A 23,474-nucleotide genomic window follows, 5' to 3' on the forward strand; every position below is an offset into this window, starting at 1 on the left:
TGCCGGTTGGTTGAAAAACATGGCTGCCAGGGGGCGGGGCATTTTTCCTTATAGGGCTTTAGTAAAACCTTGTTAACACTATAGGGGCCATATTAATATTCCGATCTTCATGAAACTTGATCAGAAGATTTGTCCCAGTTATATCTTATTATCTCAGGTGAGCGACTTTTGGCCTTTCAGGCCCTCTTGTTTTTATATTTGTTTTCGTATTGTATTAGATTAATATATTTCCCCATTCATTTGTGATGTTATTGTACAACATTGTCAGAATGAAATTATTAAACAGTGGAAAAATAGGTCTGCATTCATGTACATAATCGGCAAACCTAATAATTGACAGCTCTCGAAGTGCATGTTATGACCTTGACCTTGGGTCTCACATGCCATATCACGATGGATAACATTTATTGCAAATTATTTGAAATTTTTCATGAATAATGATAATGTTACCGTCGTGAAAAGCTGCACTATAGCCAAATCTCCAGATGGTGAATGTTTGTGAGTCTTTTTATAATTGTACATAAGAATGACAATGGTTAAGTGGACAAGCTGTATTAAGGACAACAATTGGCCTTAAACCTTTCCGTGTTACCTGGACAATAGTGGTAGGGTAGACGACATGTTGTCACTTTATAATGGAAATTTATGATAAGCTATTTTAAAATTGCATACATGAATGACGTTAGACAGCTGTGTTATTGCCAAATCGGACCTTAAACTGAAAGTGAGACCTTGACCTTTTTTGTAGATAGACAACATTGATATTTTAAAATAGTAAGATGAGTAATAAAGTTGCAATCACAACACATTTTATAATATTCAGATCTAACCTTTGACTTCTAAGCGAGATCTTAACCTTTGTGGTAGGGAGACAACTTGTCGTGATTTTTATATCGTAAGATGGATAATGAAGTTGTAGACTGGACACATTCTAAAATTCTCAGAATTCACCTGTGACCTCTAAGTGTGACCTTTGACTTGGAACTATGAACATGCGTCTTACATGTGACACACTGTCTTAATATGGTGAACATATCTGTTGATTTATATAATTTATTCATTATTTACAATTATTTTAAACTTGCTCTATGAATGATTAAGCAACTGTTCAGACAAGCTCGGAGGAACTAATTCATGCATGGACATACTTTAACCCTTTCACACATAGATGGTTTTTGACGCACTTGCAGTCCCTTAGAAAGTTACATTTAATTAAGTACCTTTGTTACTAAATTCAAGTTTTAGAGGCTCTATTTCCAACCCTTAGTTACTGATGAGAAGCAAACAGCATAAAACCTGAACAGACTGCGAGTTACTTGCAGGCTGTTCTGGTTTTATGCTGGTTGCAAAAGCCATTTTTATGTGCTTATGGGGAAAACATTTTGACACCTGTATAGTACTTTTCGCAAGTAGGCCCCACAAGACAACTGAATACAATTTAACAATTTATCAATTGATCGGTTAAGTGAAATCACAAATTATTGAAAACTTTAAAGATTTTATTTCTCATAACTAATAGAGAACATCAAAAAGATTATTGAAATACAAAACAATCCTATACATGCATTAGAAATGAAAAATATTGCACTGGTCACAAAGCAATAACAACAACAACAAATAGTTGGAATCAAAACTGAGAAATGAAATCATAATTTTATACACTTCCTTACAAGGCTAACTTTTTTTGCTGAACTTTATTTTTCTATTTAAGTATTTTATATTTGATAAAAAGTGAGGTTTAATTAATCATCTAACAAGTCATATAAAACTAGAATGAAGTATGAACTTTTCTTTCAGCGCATGCAAACATTAAAGTCTGCAGGTAGATTTCACAATAATGAGCTGAAGACCCCTTATTTATTTTATATTAATATTTCAACACAAATATAAACATTTAAAAAGTTCTAAAATGGATTTACACACACAAAAAACAAGAATACAATTGCTTGATAGCACTCAGGTATTAACTGACTAGCTGTTAAAAACTTATTCTGAAGCTATGTTTTGGAAAGTTAATTTAAATTAAAAAATTTCAATTAAATTACATTTTGTAATTGTAAACCAGACTTGCCCATAGACTTTCAAAATGTTAAAAATTGTCATAAAATGTATTTAATTTACTGACTATACTGTTGGAAATATCTAAAACATCTAAAACAATTATCGCTGAAAGAAGGACAAAAATTGAACAACATGTTTTGCCTTCACTAGGATACAATTATATACACTCCATGGGTTTTTGGGTGCAAAATACAATGTAAGACATGCCATCACTTGCCCATTAATGCTTTAGAGCTACATGTAAACACTATTATACAGTGTATTAAAAATTCACAACATTGACAAACTATCAATTAAAAAGTGTTAAAAAAGCCATTTTGTTTGAAGTTTTTCTTTTAAACATTTATGTAAACCAATAGTGCTATTTGGCTTGTTTTAATATGACATGTAATTTTTTTACTCTGAAAAGTTCTTTTTAAATTGCAATATTTGCTAATCTGTGACAAAGTTTTTTTAAAGACCAAAAAACTAAACCTCGAATTACAAAAAATAAAATAAACAAGTGATGTGTTTGTCAGAAACACAATGCCCCCTATTGAGCCGCTTCAAAATAAAATTTCAATATATCATTTGGCAGGTTTAGAAATTATCTCCCTTTTATAGCTTATTACTTCCCTTGGATAGTATATTTTGACTTTTGACCGTGAAGGATGACATTGACCTTAAAATTTGTTTCAGATTATATCCTTTTAAAAAATATCACTTCCCTTGTGAAAATGATCTGTACCTGCCAAATGATATAAAATAGAAATTATCTCCCTTTAAAGCTTATTACTTCCCTTGGATTTTGTTTTTTGACCTTTGATCTTGAAGAATGACCTTGACCTTTCACCACTCAAAATGTGCAGCTTCATGAGATACACATGCATGCCAAATATCAAGTTGCTATCTTCAATATTGCAAAAGTTATGGCCAATGTTAAAGTTTTCGGACGGACGGACGGACAGACAGACAGACAGACAGACAGACAGACAGTTCAACTTCTATATGCCACCCTACCCGGGGCATAACAATATTGTAAACGTTATATCTACATTATTGCATAAAATAAGCTACTGATATTTTTTAGCAAATCTTAAAAAAGCCTCAAAGTCACCCTCCAGCCTTAAAATCCTTTTCAAAACCTCGGGAATCGGGAGCTGTTTTATTGAGTCATCCACATCACCATGGCAACTCAGGTACGAGCGGATGTGGTAGCGGCACCTACGCTTCAAACTCATCTGTTGTTGCACCTCAATCTGAAACCAGTGTCGCCAGGTGATTTGAGAGCTACCTTCGTGTACCCAGGGATCCAAGGGTGAAAGGAAAGCCCCAGCCAGTGCTAAATACACTCTGACTTTTGCTGCAGCTACAAAAAGATCATGCTTTATATAGGTTAAACATTATAATATTTTCTATTGTTGATTTGTTATAATATTTTGATTTTGGAATCCAAGGATAAAAGGTACAATCTTGACCAGACTGGAAGTGCCATTATAAAATTTAGCTGACCCAAAAACTTCAGAGGCAAAGTCTCAATTGAATAAACTCTGATTTTTGCTTCTGCTTAAACAAGAAGACATAAAAAGAGACTGTAAAAGAAATAAGCAATCAGGTATGCTGGATAAATGATTGGAACAAATCCTAAGAATTTCAAAACAATTTTTAAAATACAGCAAGATATTTTACAATTAATAAACAAGGGCTGTTTGTAAAAACATGCATGTCCCCCATATGGGCTGTCCGTTGTAGCCATTGTTATCCCCACGCTTTTTGAAAAAAAGGTGGGGATATTGTGGTTATCTCCGCCGTCCGTCCGTCCGTCCGTCCGTCCGTCTGTCTGTCTGTCCGTCCTGGCCACTATCTCCTCCTACACTAAAAGCACTAGAACCTTGAAACTTGGTAGCTATGAGCATATGTGCGACCCTGCACTATTTGGAATTTTGATCTGACCCCTGGGTCAAAAGTTATAGCGGTTGGGGTGGGGCCGCGTCAGAAATTATCACTCATTTTTTTAGGTTATTTTACATTTACTTCTTTATTTCTATACCGATTCACTTCAAATTGATACTGGACCTCTCTTATGACAATACGGTCAATCTCAACCATGCATGGCCCCATTCCCAACCCTGGGGCGCCCCGCCCACATAGGCCACACCCACCAAAAATTTCCATTTACTATAATTTTTTCATTTCTACACCGATTCACTTCAAATTGATACTGAACTTTTGTTATGACATTAGGGTCAATCTCAACTATGCATGGCCCCAATCCCAACCCTAGGGCGCCCGCCCACATAGGCCACACCCACCAAAAAAATTCCATTTACTATAATTTTTTCATTTCTACACGGATTCACTTCAAATTGATACTGAACTTCTCTTATGACATTAGGGTCAATCTCAACTATGCATGGCCCCATAACCAACCCTGGGGCCCCGCCTACATAGACCACACCCACCCAAAATTGCCTTTACTATAATTTCTTCATTTCTACACCGATTCACTTCAAATTGATATTGAACTTCTCTTATGACAATACAGTCAATCTCAACTATGCATGGCCCCATTACCAACCCTGGAGCGCCTCGCCCACATAGACCACACCCACCCAAAATTGCCTTTTACTATAATTTCTTCATTTCTACACCGATTCACTTCAAATTGATACTGAACCTCTCTTATGACAATACGGTCAATCTCAACTATGCATGGCCCCATTACCAACCCTGGGGCCCCGCCCACATAGACCACACCCACCCAAAATTGCCTTTTACTATAACTTCTTCATTTCTACACCAATTCACTTCTAATTGATGATGAACTTCTCTTATGACAATATGGTCAATCTCAGCTATGCATGGCCCCATTACCAACCCTGGGGCACACCTAGGTCAAACATTCGGCGTGGGGATACGCGTCGGCCTCTGCCGCGCCATTTCTAGTGTGAATACGTTTTTTGTCACTGTGACCTTGACCTTTGACCTAGTGACCTGAAAATCAATAGGGATCATCTGTGAGTCACGATCAATGTACCTATGAAGTGCCATGATCCTAGGCAAAAGCGTTCTTGAGTTATCATCCGAAAATCATTTTACTATTTCGGGTCACCGTGACCTTGACCTTTGACCTTGTGACCTCAAAATCAATAGGGGTCATCTGCGAGTCATGATCAATCTACCCATGAAGTTTCATGATTCTAGGCGTATGCATTCTTGAGTTATCATCTGGAAACCATTTTACTATTTCGGGTCACCGTGACCTTGACCTTTGACCTAGTGACCTCAAAATCAATAGGGGTCATCTGCGAGTCATGATCAATCTACCCATGAAGTTTCATGATCCTAGGCGTATGCGTTCTTGAGTTATCATTCAAAAACCATTTTACTATTTCGGGTCACCGTGACCTTGACCTTTGACCTAGTGACCTCAAAATCAATAGGGGTTATCTGCAAATCATGATCAATGTACCTATGAAGTTTCATGATCCTAGGCCCAAGCGTTCTTGAGTTATCGTCTGACAACCACCTGGTGGACGGACTGACAGACTGACCGACAGACCGACCGACATGAGCAAAGCAATATACCCCCTCTTCTTCGAAGGGGGGCATAAAAATACGAAATATAGAAATGATGCTGCTTAACAAAATACAATAAACCCTTTACCACTTAGATATATTTTTACGCAATTGTAGTCCCTAAGAAACTTAAATTTATTCAAGACCTTTCTTACTAGACTCAAGTTTTAAAGGCTTCATTTCCAACCCTAAGATACTGATTAGCAGCAAACAGCATAAAACCTGAACAGACAGTTATTCGCAGGCTGTTCTGGTTTTATGCTGTTTGCACATAGCCATTTTCACTTTGCTTCTGAGTGGGAAAGGGTTAAGGTACAAGATAATTTTATGTACTAGTACATGTATATGATAGATACATGAACACAAAGTTCTTATACAACCTAAGGGGGTTTGTTACAGCGTGGTACTGCAGATAATCAGAGATAACAATTATTAAATAACATGTTGATTCTACCAACTTTACCTGTCAGTGATTCCGTTTTGAAACCATCCACAGGGAACAGTTTTGGGTCCAAACCAGCATTCAACAACAACTTGACACATTTGAAAGTATCGTCATCATTAACGCGATGGTCCAGCAAAAATATCAGCATCTGCAGTTCTTGAGACGGAATGCCTCGCTTCCTTGCATACGAATAAAAGGAAGTGGCCAGTACAACTCGCTCAGGCTGCTTGTCAGAATGAACAGACGACACATTGTTGTAGCAGGCCAGATCAAGAAGGCTCTTTCCATAGACGTCCTTCAAGTCTGGAGATGCACCAAGCTTCAAGAGGTATTCCACTACATCAGTTTTCAAGAAAAATACACTGTCAAACAAGGGAGACCATCCAAAATTGTCTGTAGCATTTATATAAGCACCGTTGTTCAGCAAAGCATTGGCCACCTCCAATGACTGCTTTTCACAGGCTCTATGCAGAGCAGTTCTTCCACAGTCGTCCTTTGAATTAACATCGCATCCTCGCAGAAGCAGGTGCTTTACTATTTCTGCATGACCAAACCAGGCAGCATGATGTAACGGCGTTGCTAGACCACTGTCCTTCACATCGATGTTGCAATCATCACGTTTTGAGCCATCAGAAATTATTTTAATCAATGTTAAACTACCCCTTGCAGCTGCCATGTGCAAGGGTTTAAGCCTCAAGGGACTTCTATCTGCGAGATTAATATCTGTTCCATCCGCATCAACTAACAGCTGCACTATATTTTCGTTGACTGGTATGTTATCTAAGGCAAGAGACAGTGGCGTTTTATCTATAACGAGAGTGCAATTGGTGTTAACTCCCTTTGCAATAAGCTCTTGTAACAGTTCTACATTCCCTCTCTCTATTGCAGATACTAGGTGAAACTGAAGCTCCTTCTGTTGACGTTTTTCTACAATGGAAATAACATTAATTGCAATGATTGTGACTTGTCAGTCAAGAAATGCTGGTGTATAAAGCCATGTGCTCAAAATGTTTGTTTTTTCGTGTGTTACAATAACAGTGTTGGTGTTGTAGCATGGCCAATTAAAAAATACATTTGATTTTGAATTTGAACAAGAGTTCCGCGGTCGGAGATGACCGCATTGAAGCCGGATTTTTGATTTAAATGACAGGAAAGTACCTTTCTTGTTTTTGTCAATGCAATACTTAAATTACTGAAATATTGTTCAAAGGTCAAAATGAAATGTAAGTACTTTTCAAGGCATGAGCAAACCTTGACCTTAGAATGAATGACCTTGAAATGACCAGTGGTCATCTAAGTGTGCTTGCAAACCTTCATGTCAAGTTTGAAGACTCTATGTCCAAGCATACCAAAGTTATAACAATTTTAACATTTTAACATTTAAGGTCACAGTGACCTTGACCTTCAAATGAATGACATTGAAATGACCAGTGGTCATCTAGTACTGGCCAATCTTTATTTCAAGTTTGAAGACTCTAGGTACAAGCATACCAAAGTTATAACATGAAATAAGAACTTTAACATTTTTACATTCAAGGTCACAGTGACCTTGACCTTCAAATGAATGACCTTGAAATGTCCAGTGGTTACTTACTAGTTCTGGCCAACCTTCATGTCAAGTTTCAAGACTCTAGGTCCAAGCATACCAAAGTTATAACAACTTTAACATTTTTACATTCAAGGTCACAGTGACCTTGACCTTCAAATGAATGACCTTGAAATGTCCAGTGGTTACTTACTAGTTCTGGCCAACCTTCATGTCAAGTTTCAAGACTCTAGGTCCAAGCATACCAAAGTTATAACAACTTTAACATTTTTATATTGAAGGTCACAGTGACCTTCACCTTCAAATGAATGACCTTGAAATGACCAGTGGTCATCTGTTAATCCTGGCCAACCTTCATGTCAAGTTTGAAGACTCTAGGTCCAAGCATACCAAAGTTATACCATGAAATAAGAACTTTAACATTTTTACATTCAAGGTCACAGTGACCTTGACCTTCAAATGAATGACCTTGAAATGACCAGTGGTTACTAACTAGTTATGGCCAACCTTCTTGTCAAGTTTCAAGACTCTAGGTCCAAGCATACCAAAGTTATAACAACTTTAACATTTTTTATATTGAAGGTCACAGTGACCTTGACCTTCAAATGAATGACCTTGAAATGACCAGTGGTCATCTGTTAATCCTGGCCAACCTTCATGTCAAGTTTGAAGACTCTAGGTCCAAGCATACCAAAGTTATACCATGAAATAAGAACTTTAACATTTTCGAGCACGCCGCCACCCCGCCACCCCGCCACCCCGCCACCCCGCCACCCCGCCACCCCGCCCGCCCGCCCGACAACATCAATCTATAAGCCGAGATTTTTTCGAAAAAAATCCGGCTAATAAAAACCACTAATTGTACCGTAGAAAAGCATATGATTACCATTTACAAAACACATGTTTTTTATTAGGTGTTGGTGTGTGCAAAACTCTATGTGCTTATTTGCTTCTATTTGTGATCCATCTTATATGTTTGAAAAAATAATCATTAGAACATGAGTGTATTGATGTAATACAACTGTAAGGCAAAGCCCATCTAAGCCAGCTGAAAAGGGAATACATCTCTAAGGCAAAGCCCATGTAAGCCAACTGAAAAGAGCTTGTTTTCCACACAGGGTATAATTAGCTTGTTCAACCAGATTATACAAACCTGCAAATTCATCGTCCTCTAGAAGTTCTGAAGGTAGGTAATACACAGAGGGGGGTGCAGGGGGTGGCGGTGGAACCGGAATAATACTCATGGCTTATGCTGATGTTCAGTTTGCTTGAGCAACAGCAGCCTTCAATTTCCCATCTTTGGATTCCAATCACTGATGTTATGCAATAATGCCTGAAAGTTAAACAATCATCAGGTACTTGGCTTTTGTGTGTGTAAAAGAATCAAATAATACTATTATCACATGCATTATATTGTTATAACAATACTTTACCTCGAAACATACCAGCATTGACCTCTACATGCAGTATGTTCTGCTTGTAATGATATAAACTATAAGTAACAAGAAATGCTTGTAATATATGCATGCCTCTACATGCAGCCAACAGTTGAACTGTCACAATGTGCAAATATTCAGATAAATTTTTATTGCGCATGTGTATGTGACCTTGAACTTTGACATGTTAATCTGCGAATCAATAGGGGTTTTCCTTCATGACTAAGCAGCATAATAAAGGATGTGATCCGATGTTAAAGCATACACCCTAGATATTGTGTGGACACTGTTTTCATGTTACCAGCCCTTTTATTATAATATTGACCTGAAAATCAATACCGGTAGGCAGCTTCCTTTCAGCCCAAGAAATAATTATACCATTTTGAATAATGGTAGGTTGATTTTGTCCTCTTGATATCATGTGGAAACAAAATGGTCAACATTTTATGTTACAATTGTTGTGACCTTGAAATTTGAACTGTCGATATCAAAATCAATAGGCATCTTGTTTTCCTCCTAGGTAGCTGCCATAATACCAATGTGCATAATCGAAGGTCAAAGTGTTCTCCATATTCATGTATTGTGCAGAGGTGAAATGGTCAACATATCCTATTACAAGCCTCATGACCTTAACCTTTAACCTGTTGACCTCAAAATCGATATGTGTCTTCCTTTAATCCAAACTAATTATCAGTGATAATTTTAGAAATCAAAAGTATGAGTCCCAGGGACTCATAGGTTTTAAATCTATGGGTCCCAGAGAACAAGTATGGGTCCCATCTACATGTATGAGCAGAAGACAAACAGTGGATGATTAAAGGGAAGCCACAGCGATATAATCGCCCAAATCGCCCAGTTGCTTGATCCCTGGCCGATCAGGGTATTTCAACATTTTAATGACATCTGACATCACATGGCTATCTAGTCGCAATTAAACAGGAAACTTTAAAAGGCAACCCAACAGTTTTATGACTAGATTATTTACAATTTAAGACTTAAACAGGCCATTGCACATCACATTCACGCATGTGTAGTGCGACAAACAATAACCCCACTTGACCATTATAATAGATGAGCAGTTTTACGTCAATACTGACATATCTAAACAACTGTAGCCATTAAGATGCAGCGTAATTAACATAAAAAGTGTCCACTTTAAAACAAAGCACTATGAGTTTTTATTCATCATTACATTAAAAGCCCATGCATACCCAAGGAAGAATTACATGATTTCTTATTTTCGTATGTTTTACATGAAATGCATGCGGACTGTTAATTAGTTGCTAGAAAATTACAACATTGTCAGAAAAATATAGGGCTATGCAACCCATGGTCTATACAATAATGACGCCTCCTATTGTTGAATACAAAATAAAGCTTTCCAAAAACCCGGATTATTGTTTGCGCAATAGTAAACTGGCGGCCATTTTTGGTCAATTTGCAAGTTTTTTGGTCTTAATTTTTTTTTGTCTGTTGGTGAAATATTTTTCAGTATCATAATTTATACACTTCAGGATTGTGCGTCAGCGGGATGCATATCAAGCAAATGTTTGCGTCCCGTGCGATTTCTATGCGTACAGGACGCAGACCTAAAATTATTCCTGTTATCATACCAATTTGTATGAACGTAAGTCAACATATTCGCTAAATATCATTAATAAAATGGCCTACTGACCAACCATGCAACAGATGAAAGATGGTGTGAAAAGCAATATATCCGCGGTTCCTTGAATGGAAGAAAAATTCCAATAAATCCAGAATCCCTACAAATAAAACAATTGTTAACAACTTAATGAGGGCAATTCAAGGCATGTAGGAGATGTATGCTTAATAGAATAGATAAACAATTCATAATACTATAAACTGTATGTGACAAGCCATGTAAATGATCAAAGTTTTTTCACTGTAACCATATTTTCCAATTTAGATTTTAGAAAATAAAACTTCAATTTAAAATGAAGTTCATCAAAAGAACCGTTCTTTTATAATGCTAATAATTATTGACAGTGATTGCATTTTTAAGGTACAGTGGTATTCCTTTATCAATGGCAATTTGTGATAGTGTTAAAGGCTTATTGCCACTCCCACCCTAGAAATTGGCGCCAACTTGGCTTTAACATCAAAAGAATTTCAAGTAAGACCAATACCATTACTAAAGCTTACCAAGTTTAGATGAGTTATTGAATAGCATAACCTTTTTACTCTTCTCCATTGTAAATGTAATTGGTGTAATTTTCAAAAGACTTGGCTTCATTTTACTGTTGTATTGTTTATTTAAATTAGAAATCATTGCAGAGTATTTATAAAGTTGTTAGGAAAAAAAGATTTATCAAAATAGATATTAATAAGTAATACAATAAAATAGGAAATGAAAGAGACAGCATTTTTACACTTTTACACAGGCATGGTATCCATTCGAACAGTACTTAAAGTTGGCACCCAAATTTGTTTTCTTGCACCACCAGATTTTTTAAATGAAAAGGGTAAAATTACCTTTGGAAAATAAATGTCATTGTAACACTGTGGTAAAAAGATCCACTTTCAAATTGTAGGTGAGCTTTCTATGCAAATGTTTTAACATTTCTAAACTTATGATTTATATCTTTTTTCAAAATTACATTTAATTTTTAAAATCATCATTACAATGCGGGGACAAGTGCTTTTGAATGCTCTTGCAAATTATGCCCCTGATAGAAATAATAACTAAATTAGTGTTCTACTGAAACATCGCAATTACTAGAGTACCCTGGATTGCTGATTTGAAAAAAAGAAGCAACAACAGAAGTGTTAGTCAGAAACACAATGCCCCGTGTGTGTTTCAGAGTTTATTTACAGGTCCTACTGGCCTCTTCACGAGTTACGGTAGCCCGACCTGTACACAATGCCCCTGTGTATTTCAGAGTTTATTTACAGGTCCTACTGGCCTCTTCACGAGGTTATAGTAGCCCGACCTGCCCCATATTGCGCTGCTTTGAAATAAAATTTCAATATATCATTTTGCAGGTTTAGAAATTATCTCCCTTTTAAAGCTTATTACTTCCCTTGGATTGTATTTTTTTAATTTTGACCTTATAGACTTTGATCTTTTACCAATCAAAATGTGCAGCTTCATGAGAAACACATGCATGCCAAATATCAAGTTGCTATCTTCAATATAGCAAAAGTTATGGCAAATGTTAAAGTTTTCAGACGGACCGACGGACAGAATGACTGACGGACTGATGGACAGTTCAACTGCTATATGCCACCCTTCCTGGGGCATAAAAACTGAAATATTCCTAGCAAAAGGAACTTCAGCAAACAGGTTTTATAGTACTTGTTCTTCTTGAATGCTGTGAGCATAATGGGTCCATATATGTACAACCCAGCGACCCAGAGGGTCGAAATAGCTGGCAGGGTTTTTTTTGGCCCGATTTTATAGCCGAAATTTGGCTATGTTCCCAATCCCAAAAAGTATACTTTTTTCCCAAAATGTGGCAAAAAATTCCCAATTTTCAAAAAAAAAAAAATTTTTTTTTTTTTTTTTTAGAAAGAAGTCTTATGTGTATTTTATCTTAATTTTAATTCAATTACATCTAACAAAGTATTATATGATTTTTTTTCTTTTAATTTGAATGATTATAAAGAGTTAAATCAAATTTAGTATTTCCCTAATCAGTGGACTTTTCGTGTGGAAAAAAAGGCTAATGAATTTATTTTCCCAATTTCATGAAAATACCGATAAAATTCCCAATTCCAAAGCCATGGGCTATCTTCCCAAAAAGTGGAAAAAAAACCCTGGCTGGGAGTTGGATTATTGCCACTATTATAGTACTGACTAGACTTAATATATCACAAAGAAACACAATATAAAAAGCCACATTTTAAATTATGCTAAATAGAAGAACTAAGATTATACCTTATATAAACTCGGGGTCTTCCCCAGTTAGCTTGAATCTAAACCCAGGGAGCCAAGCTAGTTGCAATAATCCAACTCCCAGCTATTGACCCTCTGGGTATGAGCTGTATGTATGTACTCATAAAAGCTCAGAGAATTCAAGAAGAACTAGGAGCCAAGCAATAATGTTAGGCATACATGCCATAATTTTTCAGACCAATTCCGGGACATTGAGTTAAATTGTCCGGGACTTATGCCGATTTTCCGGGACATGTATAAAATGTTGCGATATTTATAGACATATGCATTTTTTGGTACGTTTTTTTTTGTTTCGCATCGTTAATTGCAAAAGTTCGAAAGCCTATCCGAAATACACTTGATCTATTAACGTCAAATTAAACATTACTACTTCCGTTACTAGATACAAGCCACGTGTTTTCAGTGTAAGCGTTCTGAACATAGATGGTGACGTCACTGCGTTATTGTTATTAAGACCGGTGTGTAACGCGTAGCTGTTGATACGCCTTTATTCATTTATAACATTTATATATATAAAAAATACAACAATACAGTACCGTTAGATCGTCAACTCAAATCAATTCACAATGCATACAACCAATCACATTAAAACAAATACAACAAAACAGTACCGGTAGATCGTCAACTTAAAACCCGGACAGGATGACGTTTTTATATGCTTACTTTTTTACTCAACTTCTTTGTCGGTTAAACGTGCGAGCATAAACTGCTTTTAATTTTTTAATCAGCGATGTTGGACTTCAGATGTGTGAACAACTATCCTTTGCCCTTACGCAGCGGGAAATAATGACGTAGTAGATTAAAGTCAATTAACAACCACATTAAACAATGCCGCCTTTTCGGTTTGACCGCGAACGTGAGACAATCGATATGATAACAGGACCCCTGTTAATTGATCGATTTTGACACGTAGCGTAGTCTGCCTATTCGGGTAGGCATTGTCATGGAGACGCTGCAGATATTACACAGATTCGAGGTGCAGTTAAGCCTAAGATAAGGTACATGTATATATGGATTTTGTAAATTCCGGGACATTGGACGGATTTCCGGGACAGCGGGGCAAGTTCTTCATTTCCGGGACTGTCCCGGACAATCCGGGACGTATGGCATGTATGTGTTAGGCTTAAATCACCACCGTATATAGGTATTTTATCAGTAAAACAGCTATGATTAACTGCAGCAGAGAGACAACAGCAATACTGGTGTGAAAGCTTGTCTATAAAGTTTGTACATTGCATGAACTTAAAATGCCCTTTTAAACTAGAGAAACTGGTAACACATTCATGTCAGTGTTCAATGACAGAAGAAGAACAATTTTTTATCATATTATATTAGATTTCTTAATGATACTTAAATTTAAATCTTTTTAGAAATGCCCTTTCATTTTTTTTAGAATTTCTGTTTTGATTAAGTGATATTTAGGCTATAAATTAAAAGAATGTAACCCATGAAACTTACTTTATTCTATTGGTCTTACGGTGCCTTTTAAATGGCACTGAATATGTTTTGGGTGAAATATAAAATTATTTTGAAGATCTGCTCGAGGCTATATCCTTATGTGTAAATCTTAAACTTTCGAAAGTTACTAAAAATTCCTGCAACTTTGACCGGATGCTGGAATTTCTCCGGTGAACACTGTATTTTCTATACTTCCGGTAGCGTTTCAAGAAAAAGTTTCGAAATAAACATGGCATTAACTTTGACTAGGAAAATAATTCAACCGTTAAGATTGATAAGGTGGGTATATGCTTTAAATGTCAAACGTTTATTTTAAACATTAACGGAGCTTTCTGTAGAAAATGTCATCATTTTTTCTTGGGGAACTGCGTTGTTTACGTTAGAAATATATGTGTGGGTGGGGAAAGTGAAGGTCAACTCAATAGGAAATACTACGCATTATTGCGTATGTTTACGTTTTATTGACAAAGAAAAAGAATACCCAAAATTGTTAACAACGCGATTGAATATTTATAGAGTGAACTCGTGGTGTGCCGTTAATTTTATTTCATTTGGTATGTTGTGTTCTGTTGGTTACTGGCCAATCTGGTAAATTTTAAAATGATTTGTTCACAAATTTTGGCATTTTTTTGCAGTTTGTAAATAAATTCTTTGAATTTATAAATATATACATTTGAACACTACCATAAATGATAAAACGTGAATTTAATTAAAGACAGCTAACCAGCGGAGACCTCATTCATTTGGCCATTTCTGGTGATATTTTTTTACATTAAAAACAAGAATCTTGTAAGGCTGCCATGCATTCAGTGTGTAGGTTTTTTTACCACGAATACTACAATTTATTAAATGTGAAAAGAATAAATGTTTTGTGGAAAATTTGAACTGTACAATAAAACTTGAATACATTAAAGAAAGCAAGCCAGTGGAGACCTCATAATGGTGATATTTGTTAACATTACAAACAACAGGGTGAAATGTTAGAATGGGTGGAGCTAACAGTTCATAATCTGAGTTAGACCCAATACATATCGGGAGTTAGAAAGCACATGCAACCTTAATAGTTTGCACATTAATTTGACGGGGGCAAACTTACATGTTCGTTATTACTATCATATTGCTCTGAGATGGCAAGAAAAACCAGTGAAGATGCCAATGCGAATAAAAAAAGATGGCCCAGATGTGGAGGAATTTGCAGCGTCAAGAAGTTTGCAGTTGTTTTGTGAAAAGAGGAAGAGAAGAAAATAAAATACTGACAAGACTGATTACCTCAAGGTGCTTGAAACTGTTAATCATAAATCTTATGTTAATCTTAAAATGGAACACCATCAGAAGGGTTCATAACATTTTTGTATTATTTTAATATTATAGGTCTGAAAAGTAAATTTTTGTGTTGTGTTTCTTACTTAGTTTTTGCATGTTTAAGTTTAATGTTTGACAATTTGTTGTAATGAACAGACAGTGCGTGCTGATCTTAATATTACTATTAATTAATAAAGTGTCCAATCTATGTGCCTTGTTATGTTTTTAATGTGTAAATGCATAGGGTTAATGGCATTTGATAAAAAAAATATTGTTATGTTAATTGTATCTCATGGAGCTGCACGTTTTGCGTGGTAAAAAGTCAAGGTCATCCTACAAGGTCAAAGGTCAACTATCATTGTATTTTTTTTTATATAATTTTTCTGCTCCCCCAAAAAATTTTGGGGAGAGCATACAGTCGCCGCTTCGTCCTTCCGTCCGTGTGTCCGTCCGTGCACAATTTTTGTCCAGGCTATTTCTCAGCAACTTATGACCGGAATTCAATGAAACTTTATGGGAAGCTTCACTACCAAGAGAAGATGTGCATATTATAAGCGGGTTCTGGTCAGATGATATTTCACAGAGTTATGGCCCCTTTGAAATTTTATAAAAATATTCTTGTCCCCCCAATTACTGTGCCCTCAAGAGGTTTCCTTTTATTAACCAGGTTTTCCGAAGGAAAAAACTGGTTATTAGATTGGCGAATGCGGGCGGGCTGGCTGGCTGGCGGGCTGGCGGAATAAGCTTGTCCGGGCCATAACTATGTCGTTCATTGTCAGATTTTAAAATCATTGGGCACATTTGTTCACCATCATTGGACGGTGTGTCGCGCGAAATAATTACGTCGATATTTCCAAGGTCAAGGTCACACTTTGAGTTCAAAGGTCAAAAATGGCCATAAATGAGCTTGTCCGAGCCATAACTATGTCGTTCATCGTCAGATTTTAAAATCATTTGGCACATTTGTTCACCATCATTGGACGGTGTGTCGCGCGAAATAATTACGTCGATATCTCCAAGGTCAAGGTCACACTTTGAGTTCAAAGGTCAAAGATGGCCATAAATGAGCTTGTCCTGGCCATAACTATGTCATTCATTGTGAGATTTTAAAATCATTTGGCACATTTGTTCACCATCATGGGACGGTGTGTCCCACGAAAGAATCACGTCAATATCTCCAATGTCAAGGTCGCCACGACTAAAAATAGATTTAAAAAAAAAAAAAAAAAAAATTACAAAGGGGGTTAATTTTTTTTGGTCATTTCAAAAGTTCAGTTTGAGTTTTCTCCCTTTATCAGATTTTTTTTTCACAATGAAAACCTGGTTTTGTGACAATTTTGTCCCTTGTCTGAATATATAGTGCAATATTGTGTCAAAAAAAACTTAAAGGAGCATCACCCGTCTCCGACGGTTTCTTGTTTCAACTTTTTATGCCCCCGGATCGAAAGATTGCGGGTATATTGTTTTTGGCCTGTCTGTCTGTCTGTCACTGTGTCAGTCAGTCATTGATTGTGTGTGTCCCAAAACTTTAACCTTGGTCAAAACTTTTGCAATATTTAATGATAGCAACTTGATATTTTGCATGCATGTGTATCTCATGGAGCGGCACATTTTGAGTGGTGAAAGGTCAAGATAATCCTTAAAGGTCAAAGGTATTTTTTTTTCAAAGCAGCGCATTAGGGGGCATTGTGTTTCTGACAAACACACCTCTTGTTTCAATTTGTTTAGACATTCTGCGGAAATTAAGGGTGTGGAAGTTGATATTTCCCTCACAGTATGATCAAGCATTACGTTTTAACATGTCTTAAATATGAGTTGGCAACTTGGTGTGTGGAATTGTTCACCGCTTATAGGTTATGTTGTCTTGTTGTTTTAGTAACTGAGGCCTAACAACACCTGGTGCATCTTGAATTGTAATAATGTAACTATCACAAATGAGGTAAAACTATTCCATTTGAAGGAATGTTTATGCATGTTTACTTCATCAAGGGTTTTTTCTACTAAACGTGTATGTAAAAATTCCAAAGCAATTAGTCCCGATCCCAAACCAAGATCGTAAAAAAATTCCAATTAAAAAAAAAATAATTTTATTTTTTATTTCATAAGCATCTAACAATGTACATGTATATTACTATGATTTTTTTTTGGTGCTAAAATGGCCATGCAAAGGCCTGATGTGTGGATATCTGTTAAAACAGTGAATCTGTAGTATGTAATAATGTTTTCCCTACCACATGCACACAGAAATATTCGAGATTGCTAAAATGTGTGACACTGAAGAAGATATGGAAATTGAAGACGATTGTCCAGGCTATCATGACAAATTGATTAACACCAAACTCTTATTAGCAGTGGCTTGTTGAGCTAAATAAAGGGTTTATGTTAATGTACATAGTTTTGTTGTTGTTGTTTTCTGTCCGGCTAAATTTTCTCCGGACCGGCACATTTTCTGAAATGCCTGTCCGGATGACCGGCAGATTTTTTCCAATTTCGCCAAGCCTGGGACTCCTCACTTGCTTCACATGAATGTTATATAATATTTATGTAATTTTATTTTTATATTCTTTTCAACAGTGTCAGAGCTATGTCAGGAGACTTGGGAAGTGGAGCTGGCAAGGTAAGGATAATCACAAGTATGCAAATGCAACACATTTCAAGTCTTGAACATTTTTACTCTGTCTCTATCACAAATTAAAAAAACAACATTACTTTATGGTTTAAACAGTGAATTATTCAATAAGTAATGCGTGTAGTGAAAAATTGATAGGCCTGGGCCTTTGGATTGGGGAAAATTGTGTTGTTTTTCCAAAAATTTGTTACATGTGTTGTGTGTGTTTCTGTGCTGGAAAAAACTATACAATTTTGAATAAAAGGCTTTTTATGTCCCCCACCCACTATAGTGGGGGACATATTGTTTTTGCCCTGTCTGTCTGTTGGTTTGTTGGTCTGTTTGCTCCAACTTTAACATTTGCAATAACTTTTTCAATATTCAAGATAGCAACTTGATATTTGGTATGCATGAATATCTCACGGAGCTGCACATTTTGAGTGGTAAAAGGTCAAGGTCATCCCTCAAGGTCAGAGGTCAAATATATGTAGCCAAAATTGCTCATTTTATGAATACTTTTGCAATATTGAAGATAGCAACTTGATATTTGGCATGCCTGTGTATCTCATGGAGCCGCACATTTTGAGTGGTGAAAGGTCAAGGTCATCCTTCAAGGTCAAAGGTAAAAAAAATAAAATTCAAAGCGGCGCAGAAGGGGACATAGTGTTTCTGACAAACACATGCCACACATTTCGAGTGGTAAAGGTCAAGGTCATCCTTCAAGGTCAAAGGAAAAAAAAATAATCAAAGTGGCGCAGAAGGGGACATAGTGTTTCTGACAAACACATTTCTTGTTTTACATTATATTTGCTAAGCTTTTACTCTGACAGCTTGACAGGAATGAATTGTGCAATTTTTAAATGAAATTTAAAGGAAACCTTTAAATGTTTATTTAAGGTAATCGTTTGAGAAAAATATACACTTTTTGAGACTGGGACAAAATTGAAAAAAATGTATATAGTGTGTAATCAAAGTTATTTTATTAAAAACAAGTTGGTACATGTATACAAAAAGTAATTGATGTCAGAATGCCTGGACATATTATGATTCACTCAAATGTTTCTAGTGATACATTGCATATTATGATTCGCAGATAAAATACACGTACATATTTTTTATAATGCTCACTTAATGTCTTGTTGGCCCATTAATGTTTGTGATTGTAGGGTGGTGGTTCTGGCGGCTCAATTAGAGATGCTGGTGGTGCATTTGGGAAGATTGAGGCGGGGAGAGAGGAGGAATACTTTCATAAACTGGTAAGTCACCAATAAGTTGCCGAGACAATCATCATTGTCACTAAAGATACTGTTTTGTACACTCGCAGATCTTTATAATACATTTACATAAATCACCAATTGGTTGCTGAACCTCTTATGTAACCCTATTGTATAGTTTATTAATTATGTGCATGGCTCTTATTTTCTTATGTAAACACCAAATTAAATGATGCATATGCCAATACAAGCTCAGAATATAAATAAACTTGTTGTTAATTAAAATTCACGAATAGTACACTTCGACTAATCTGCCTGACAAATATCGGATATAATATAATATCTATAAAAAATTGAACAATTACAGTTCATTTCATTCAAAACATACACATTCACAGTTGAGGGAACATTATGCTAATCAAGGGATTTGATTTTGCTATTTGAAATAGCAAGGTCCTGGTGAAACTGGAAAGAAATGATTTCCTATAAAACTAGCGATGTTGCAAAAAACTTCTATTTAAAAGTATCAACCAATTGTATAAAACTAAAGAAACTACCTATTTATGCAGGGAGACCAACAGCTGAAAGAGTTTCAAAAGAATATGAATGAACAGAAGAAATTCCACGAAGAGGAAATCAGGCGACTTGAGGTACATGTATACATTTAAACTTGTACATGTATACATTTAAACTTGTACATGTATACATTTAAACTTGTACATGTATACATTTAAACTTGTACATGTATACATTTAAACTTGTACATGTATACATTTAAACTTCTAATATTTTTAGCTCGACTATTATATATGAAATATATATAGTGGAGCTATCCTACTCACCCCGAAGTCGGCGTTAGCGTTCCTGTTAGCGTGCAAAAGTTTGCGTACTACCCCAAATATATCCTATGTCCTTTGACATATTGCTTTTATATTTTGCATACTTCTTGACCAACATGACCCCAAGCTATAAACAAGAGCAGACAACTGTATTAAGCATTTTGACAGAATTATTGCCCCTGTTATACTTAGAATATGCATGTTATTGATATATCTATGTTAAAGTTTGCGTACCACCTCAAATATTTTCTATGTCCTTTGACATATTGCTTTCATATTTTGCATACTTCTTTACCAACATGATCCGAGTCTATAAACAAGAGCAGACAACTGCATCAAGCATTTTGACAGAATTATGGCCCCTTTTATACTTAGATAATTGAACATTTTGCTTAAATTGCCATAACTTCTTTATTTATGATCACATTTGATTCAAACTTTGACAAAACAACACTTACCTGACATACCACAATGCACTCCACCCAAACCATCCCCCATTCCCCATCCCAGAATACCCCCCCCCCCCCCCAAAAAAAAGAATAGTTGAGGGCGCTGTCCTCTTACAGCTCTTGTTTATGTGGTCTTAAGTTCTATCATTTTTCATTCACATATATTTTCAATCTTTATGATGTGCTGGTAACAAATTTTGCAGCAAATTCAAGTGATGATATATCAAAATGTTACGCCGCTTCTTTTTCCTTAAACAATGTATAATCTGTCTAAACTAAATTGGTCATTATTATGAGTATTTACTTTTATCATGTCCCCTGTTAAGAATAAGGGGGTAATACTGGAATGACAATAGAATTCTGTCTGCCCGTCATTCAGTCTGCCTTTCATTCTGTCTGCCCGTCAGTCTGTCTTTCCTTAGACTTGATTCTCCGACACTGTATGGTCTGAAATTAAAAATTACAAAAGTTCTGTCACCTTTTAAACTTGAATTTCTGAAACATAATTGATGCTTAAAACTTTTATTAGCGCAAATATACATCTTTGAAATAACAACGTCCTTGGCCCTTGTTTCAAGACTATCCACACCTTCGGGAACTAGTTTATATAAACTTGTATTGCAAATTAATTAAAAAAACTTGTTTCATCAGAAATAAGAAAGCCCACTGTTTTGATATTTGGCATGTAATATTATATTGACAATTGTGGTTCTCTACAAACTCTGTTCAAATAATGTACTTTGGCTCTAAACTGGCCATGCCAATTTTTTATTCTTACAACCTGTTACATGTTACTATGGTATGTCTGGCATTGAGGAGGGGGGGGGGTGTTTGTACTGTGACCATTTCTGGTTTGAACTGCTTAATAATCCGTTCCAGCCCCTCTTTCATTGTGTGAACTTGTAAATGTGTTTGAAATGCGTGTTTCTTTTGTATCTTTGCAGGCTTCTCTGGCTAGACACAAGGAACAGGTCAAGAAATTAGACAAATTGGATGGTGACTCGGATTAAATTACTTACTCAGTGACACTGGGCATCGATAAGTGCTGATGAATGTTTTCTGTTCTAAGTTTTCAAAATTATACTGGTATTTATATAGGGAGTACATCCGTTTCAAAGGAAACAATAATAGACGCCATATTACAAAGTGCTTATTTGTTTAAATCCCTGATACAATTTCTGTGTACCAATAGTTATAAAATTGCCTTTTGCAACTGACTTTATAAATAAATAGGTGTGAAATGTGGTTAAATAAATATATAGAAGTGGTATTGTTAAAAAGCATATCTAACAGATTCAGTAAAGTGAATATGCTCTTGTTAAAGTTTGGTATGAAACGTGAATGACAGACACATTAAATGTGTACATTTCGAGCATAATTATTGATAATTATTGTGTGGTATGTTTATAAAAGATCATTGTGGGCATTGTCTGACCAAGGTTTGCAGTATAATAGCTATGTTACATACTGTTAAAGTGTTTGAATTGCTATTAAAAAGTGATGTTTTCTAGTTAACTGTTGTTTGTCATCATTTCAATATGCAAAGGGATTTTAATAAGGGAATAGTGAATTGATTTCAAGACACAGTAAAGATGAAATATTTATATATAAAAATGTGTCTTTTTTGGAAACAAAAATGATTCATTATTAAGTTTGTGATATCGTTTTAAGTAATAATAATTATAAACTGTAAGTTGAAAATATTGCTCAATTTTTTTTCAAATGTTCTATGTACTCTTTTGATATTTTTTTCATTTGCATTTAAATACAAAGTATAGGCTATTTAGCATTAGATATTTAGGACATCAAAGTTTTTTAAGTTTTGTATTACAAGGTTTACAAAACACACGAATAAATATGTATACTTATTTGAATATTTTCCAAGTACTTTAAGATCTATTTAATTGAATCAGCTTCCGCCACAAAAGCTAAAAACAAAGTTACATGGAGGTTTAAAATAACGTGTTAAGAAAGAATTTTTAAGTATACACTATAGTGTTAAGCAAGCAGGATATGTTTTGTCTCGAAATGTCGGCTGTATTGCAAATTATGTAGTGATACATGTATTTTCCACTATATTTTCATGTACTTGCATCTTATTTTGCGTAAAATAATAATCCAACAAAAATCCATCGATCTTTTAAAATAGCCTTTAAGGAATGTAGAAACACAGTACGTGCCCCATATTTTATACAGTTTCATATTTTCCGGTTTAATTACTATTTAATTAAATGATTCGTCCTATACTTGCTCCAAACATAACAGGACCTTCATGCTTTTTTGCATGGATTGATACCGAATTCGTCATAATTTTGCACGTTTGAACTTTCTTCGTGGAATACAACGGCATAGGAAGCTTTGTTAATGCACTACCTATTGGACAATTGACACCTTCAACTCTTGGTCACTGCATTAAGAAACCTGAATATATCGATTTACTGACAAAAGGTAAAGGTTTGTAATAAATGAAAAATTCCATAAATACAAGCATAGTAGTGAATATCCCTGCTTAATTATGTTGGCTTACCAAACTGGTTTAGACAACTGCTTATTAAAATACACGCGAAAGACGTGGGACCTTTGACATATCGGATAAAATTTACTGCGGCCCGATAATATTTCCGAATCTGTCGGACCTTGTG

At 35.6% G+C, this 23,474-nt stretch overlaps 2 protein-coding genes across 2 annotated transcripts; one reads left to right on the forward strand and one right to left on the reverse strand.

Moving 5' to 3' along the window:
- Positions 1 to 1,486: 1,486 nt before the first annotated feature.
- LOC127881894 (serine/threonine-protein phosphatase 6 regulatory ankyrin repeat subunit C-like) lies at positions 1,487 to 14,559 on the reverse strand. The gene is made up of 4 exons (XM_052430094.1): positions 14,421 to 14,559; positions 8,764 to 8,943; positions 6,083 to 6,991; positions 1,487 to 3,409 (listed from the first exon to the last, which is right to left on the reverse strand). The coding sequence occupies exons 2-4, from the start codon at positions 8,852 to 8,854 to the stop codon at positions 3,114 to 3,116; spliced, it is 1,296 nt and encodes a 431-aa protein (XP_052286054.1). The 5' UTR covers positions 8,855 to 8,943; positions 14,421 to 14,559; the 3' UTR covers positions 1,487 to 3,113.
- On the forward strand, positions 14,520 to 22,347 carry LOC127881896 (ATPase inhibitor, mitochondrial-like). The gene is made up of 5 exons (XM_052430096.1): positions 14,520 to 14,699; positions 18,297 to 18,339; positions 19,497 to 19,586; positions 20,114 to 20,194; positions 21,777 to 22,347. Exons 1-5 carry the CDS (start codon positions 14,650 to 14,652, stop codon positions 21,840 to 21,842), a joined length of 330 nt encoding a protein of 109 aa, XP_052286056.1. The 5' UTR covers positions 14,520 to 14,649; the 3' UTR covers positions 21,843 to 22,347.
- Positions 22,348 to 23,474: the final 1,127 nt, after the last annotated feature.

Source organism: Dreissena polymorpha, chromosome 5 (assembly GCF_020536995.1).
Source record: "Dreissena polymorpha isolate Duluth1 chromosome 5, UMN_Dpol_1.0, whole genome shotgun sequence".
Lineage (NCBI taxonomy): Eukaryota > Metazoa > Mollusca > Bivalvia > Myida > Dreissenidae > Dreissena > Dreissena polymorpha.

What these genes read in the sequence shown, in the direction of transcription:
- LOC127881894 (XM_052430094.1), bottom strand. Translation starts at nt 8,854, where the DNA reads ATGAGTATTATTCCGGTTCCACCGCCACCCCCTGCACCCCCCTCTGTG. An exon ending in AGAGGACGATGAATTTGCAG is followed by an intron (nt 6,992 to 8,763) that starts GTTTGTATAATC and finishes TTTCCATTGTAG; the next exon opens with AAAAACGTCAACAGAAGGAG. An exon ending in CAAAACGGAATCACTGACAG is followed by an intron (nt 3,410 to 6,082) that starts GTAAAGTTGGTA and finishes ATCTTTTTGTAG; the next exon opens with CTGCAGCAAAAGTCAGAGTG.
- LOC127881896 (XM_052430096.1), top strand. Translation starts at nt 14,650, where the DNA reads ATGGCATTAACTTTGACTAGGAAAATAATTCAACCGTTAAGATTGATA. An exon ending in TGGGAAGTGGAGCTGGCAAG is followed by an intron (nt 18,340 to 19,496) that starts GTAAGGATAATC and finishes TTGTGATTGTAG; the next exon opens with GGTGGTGGTTCTGGCGGCTC. An exon ending in AGGAAATCAGGCGACTTGAG is followed by an intron (nt 20,195 to 21,776) that starts GTACATGTATAC and finishes GTATCTTTGCAG; the next exon opens with GCTTCTCTGGCTAGACACAA.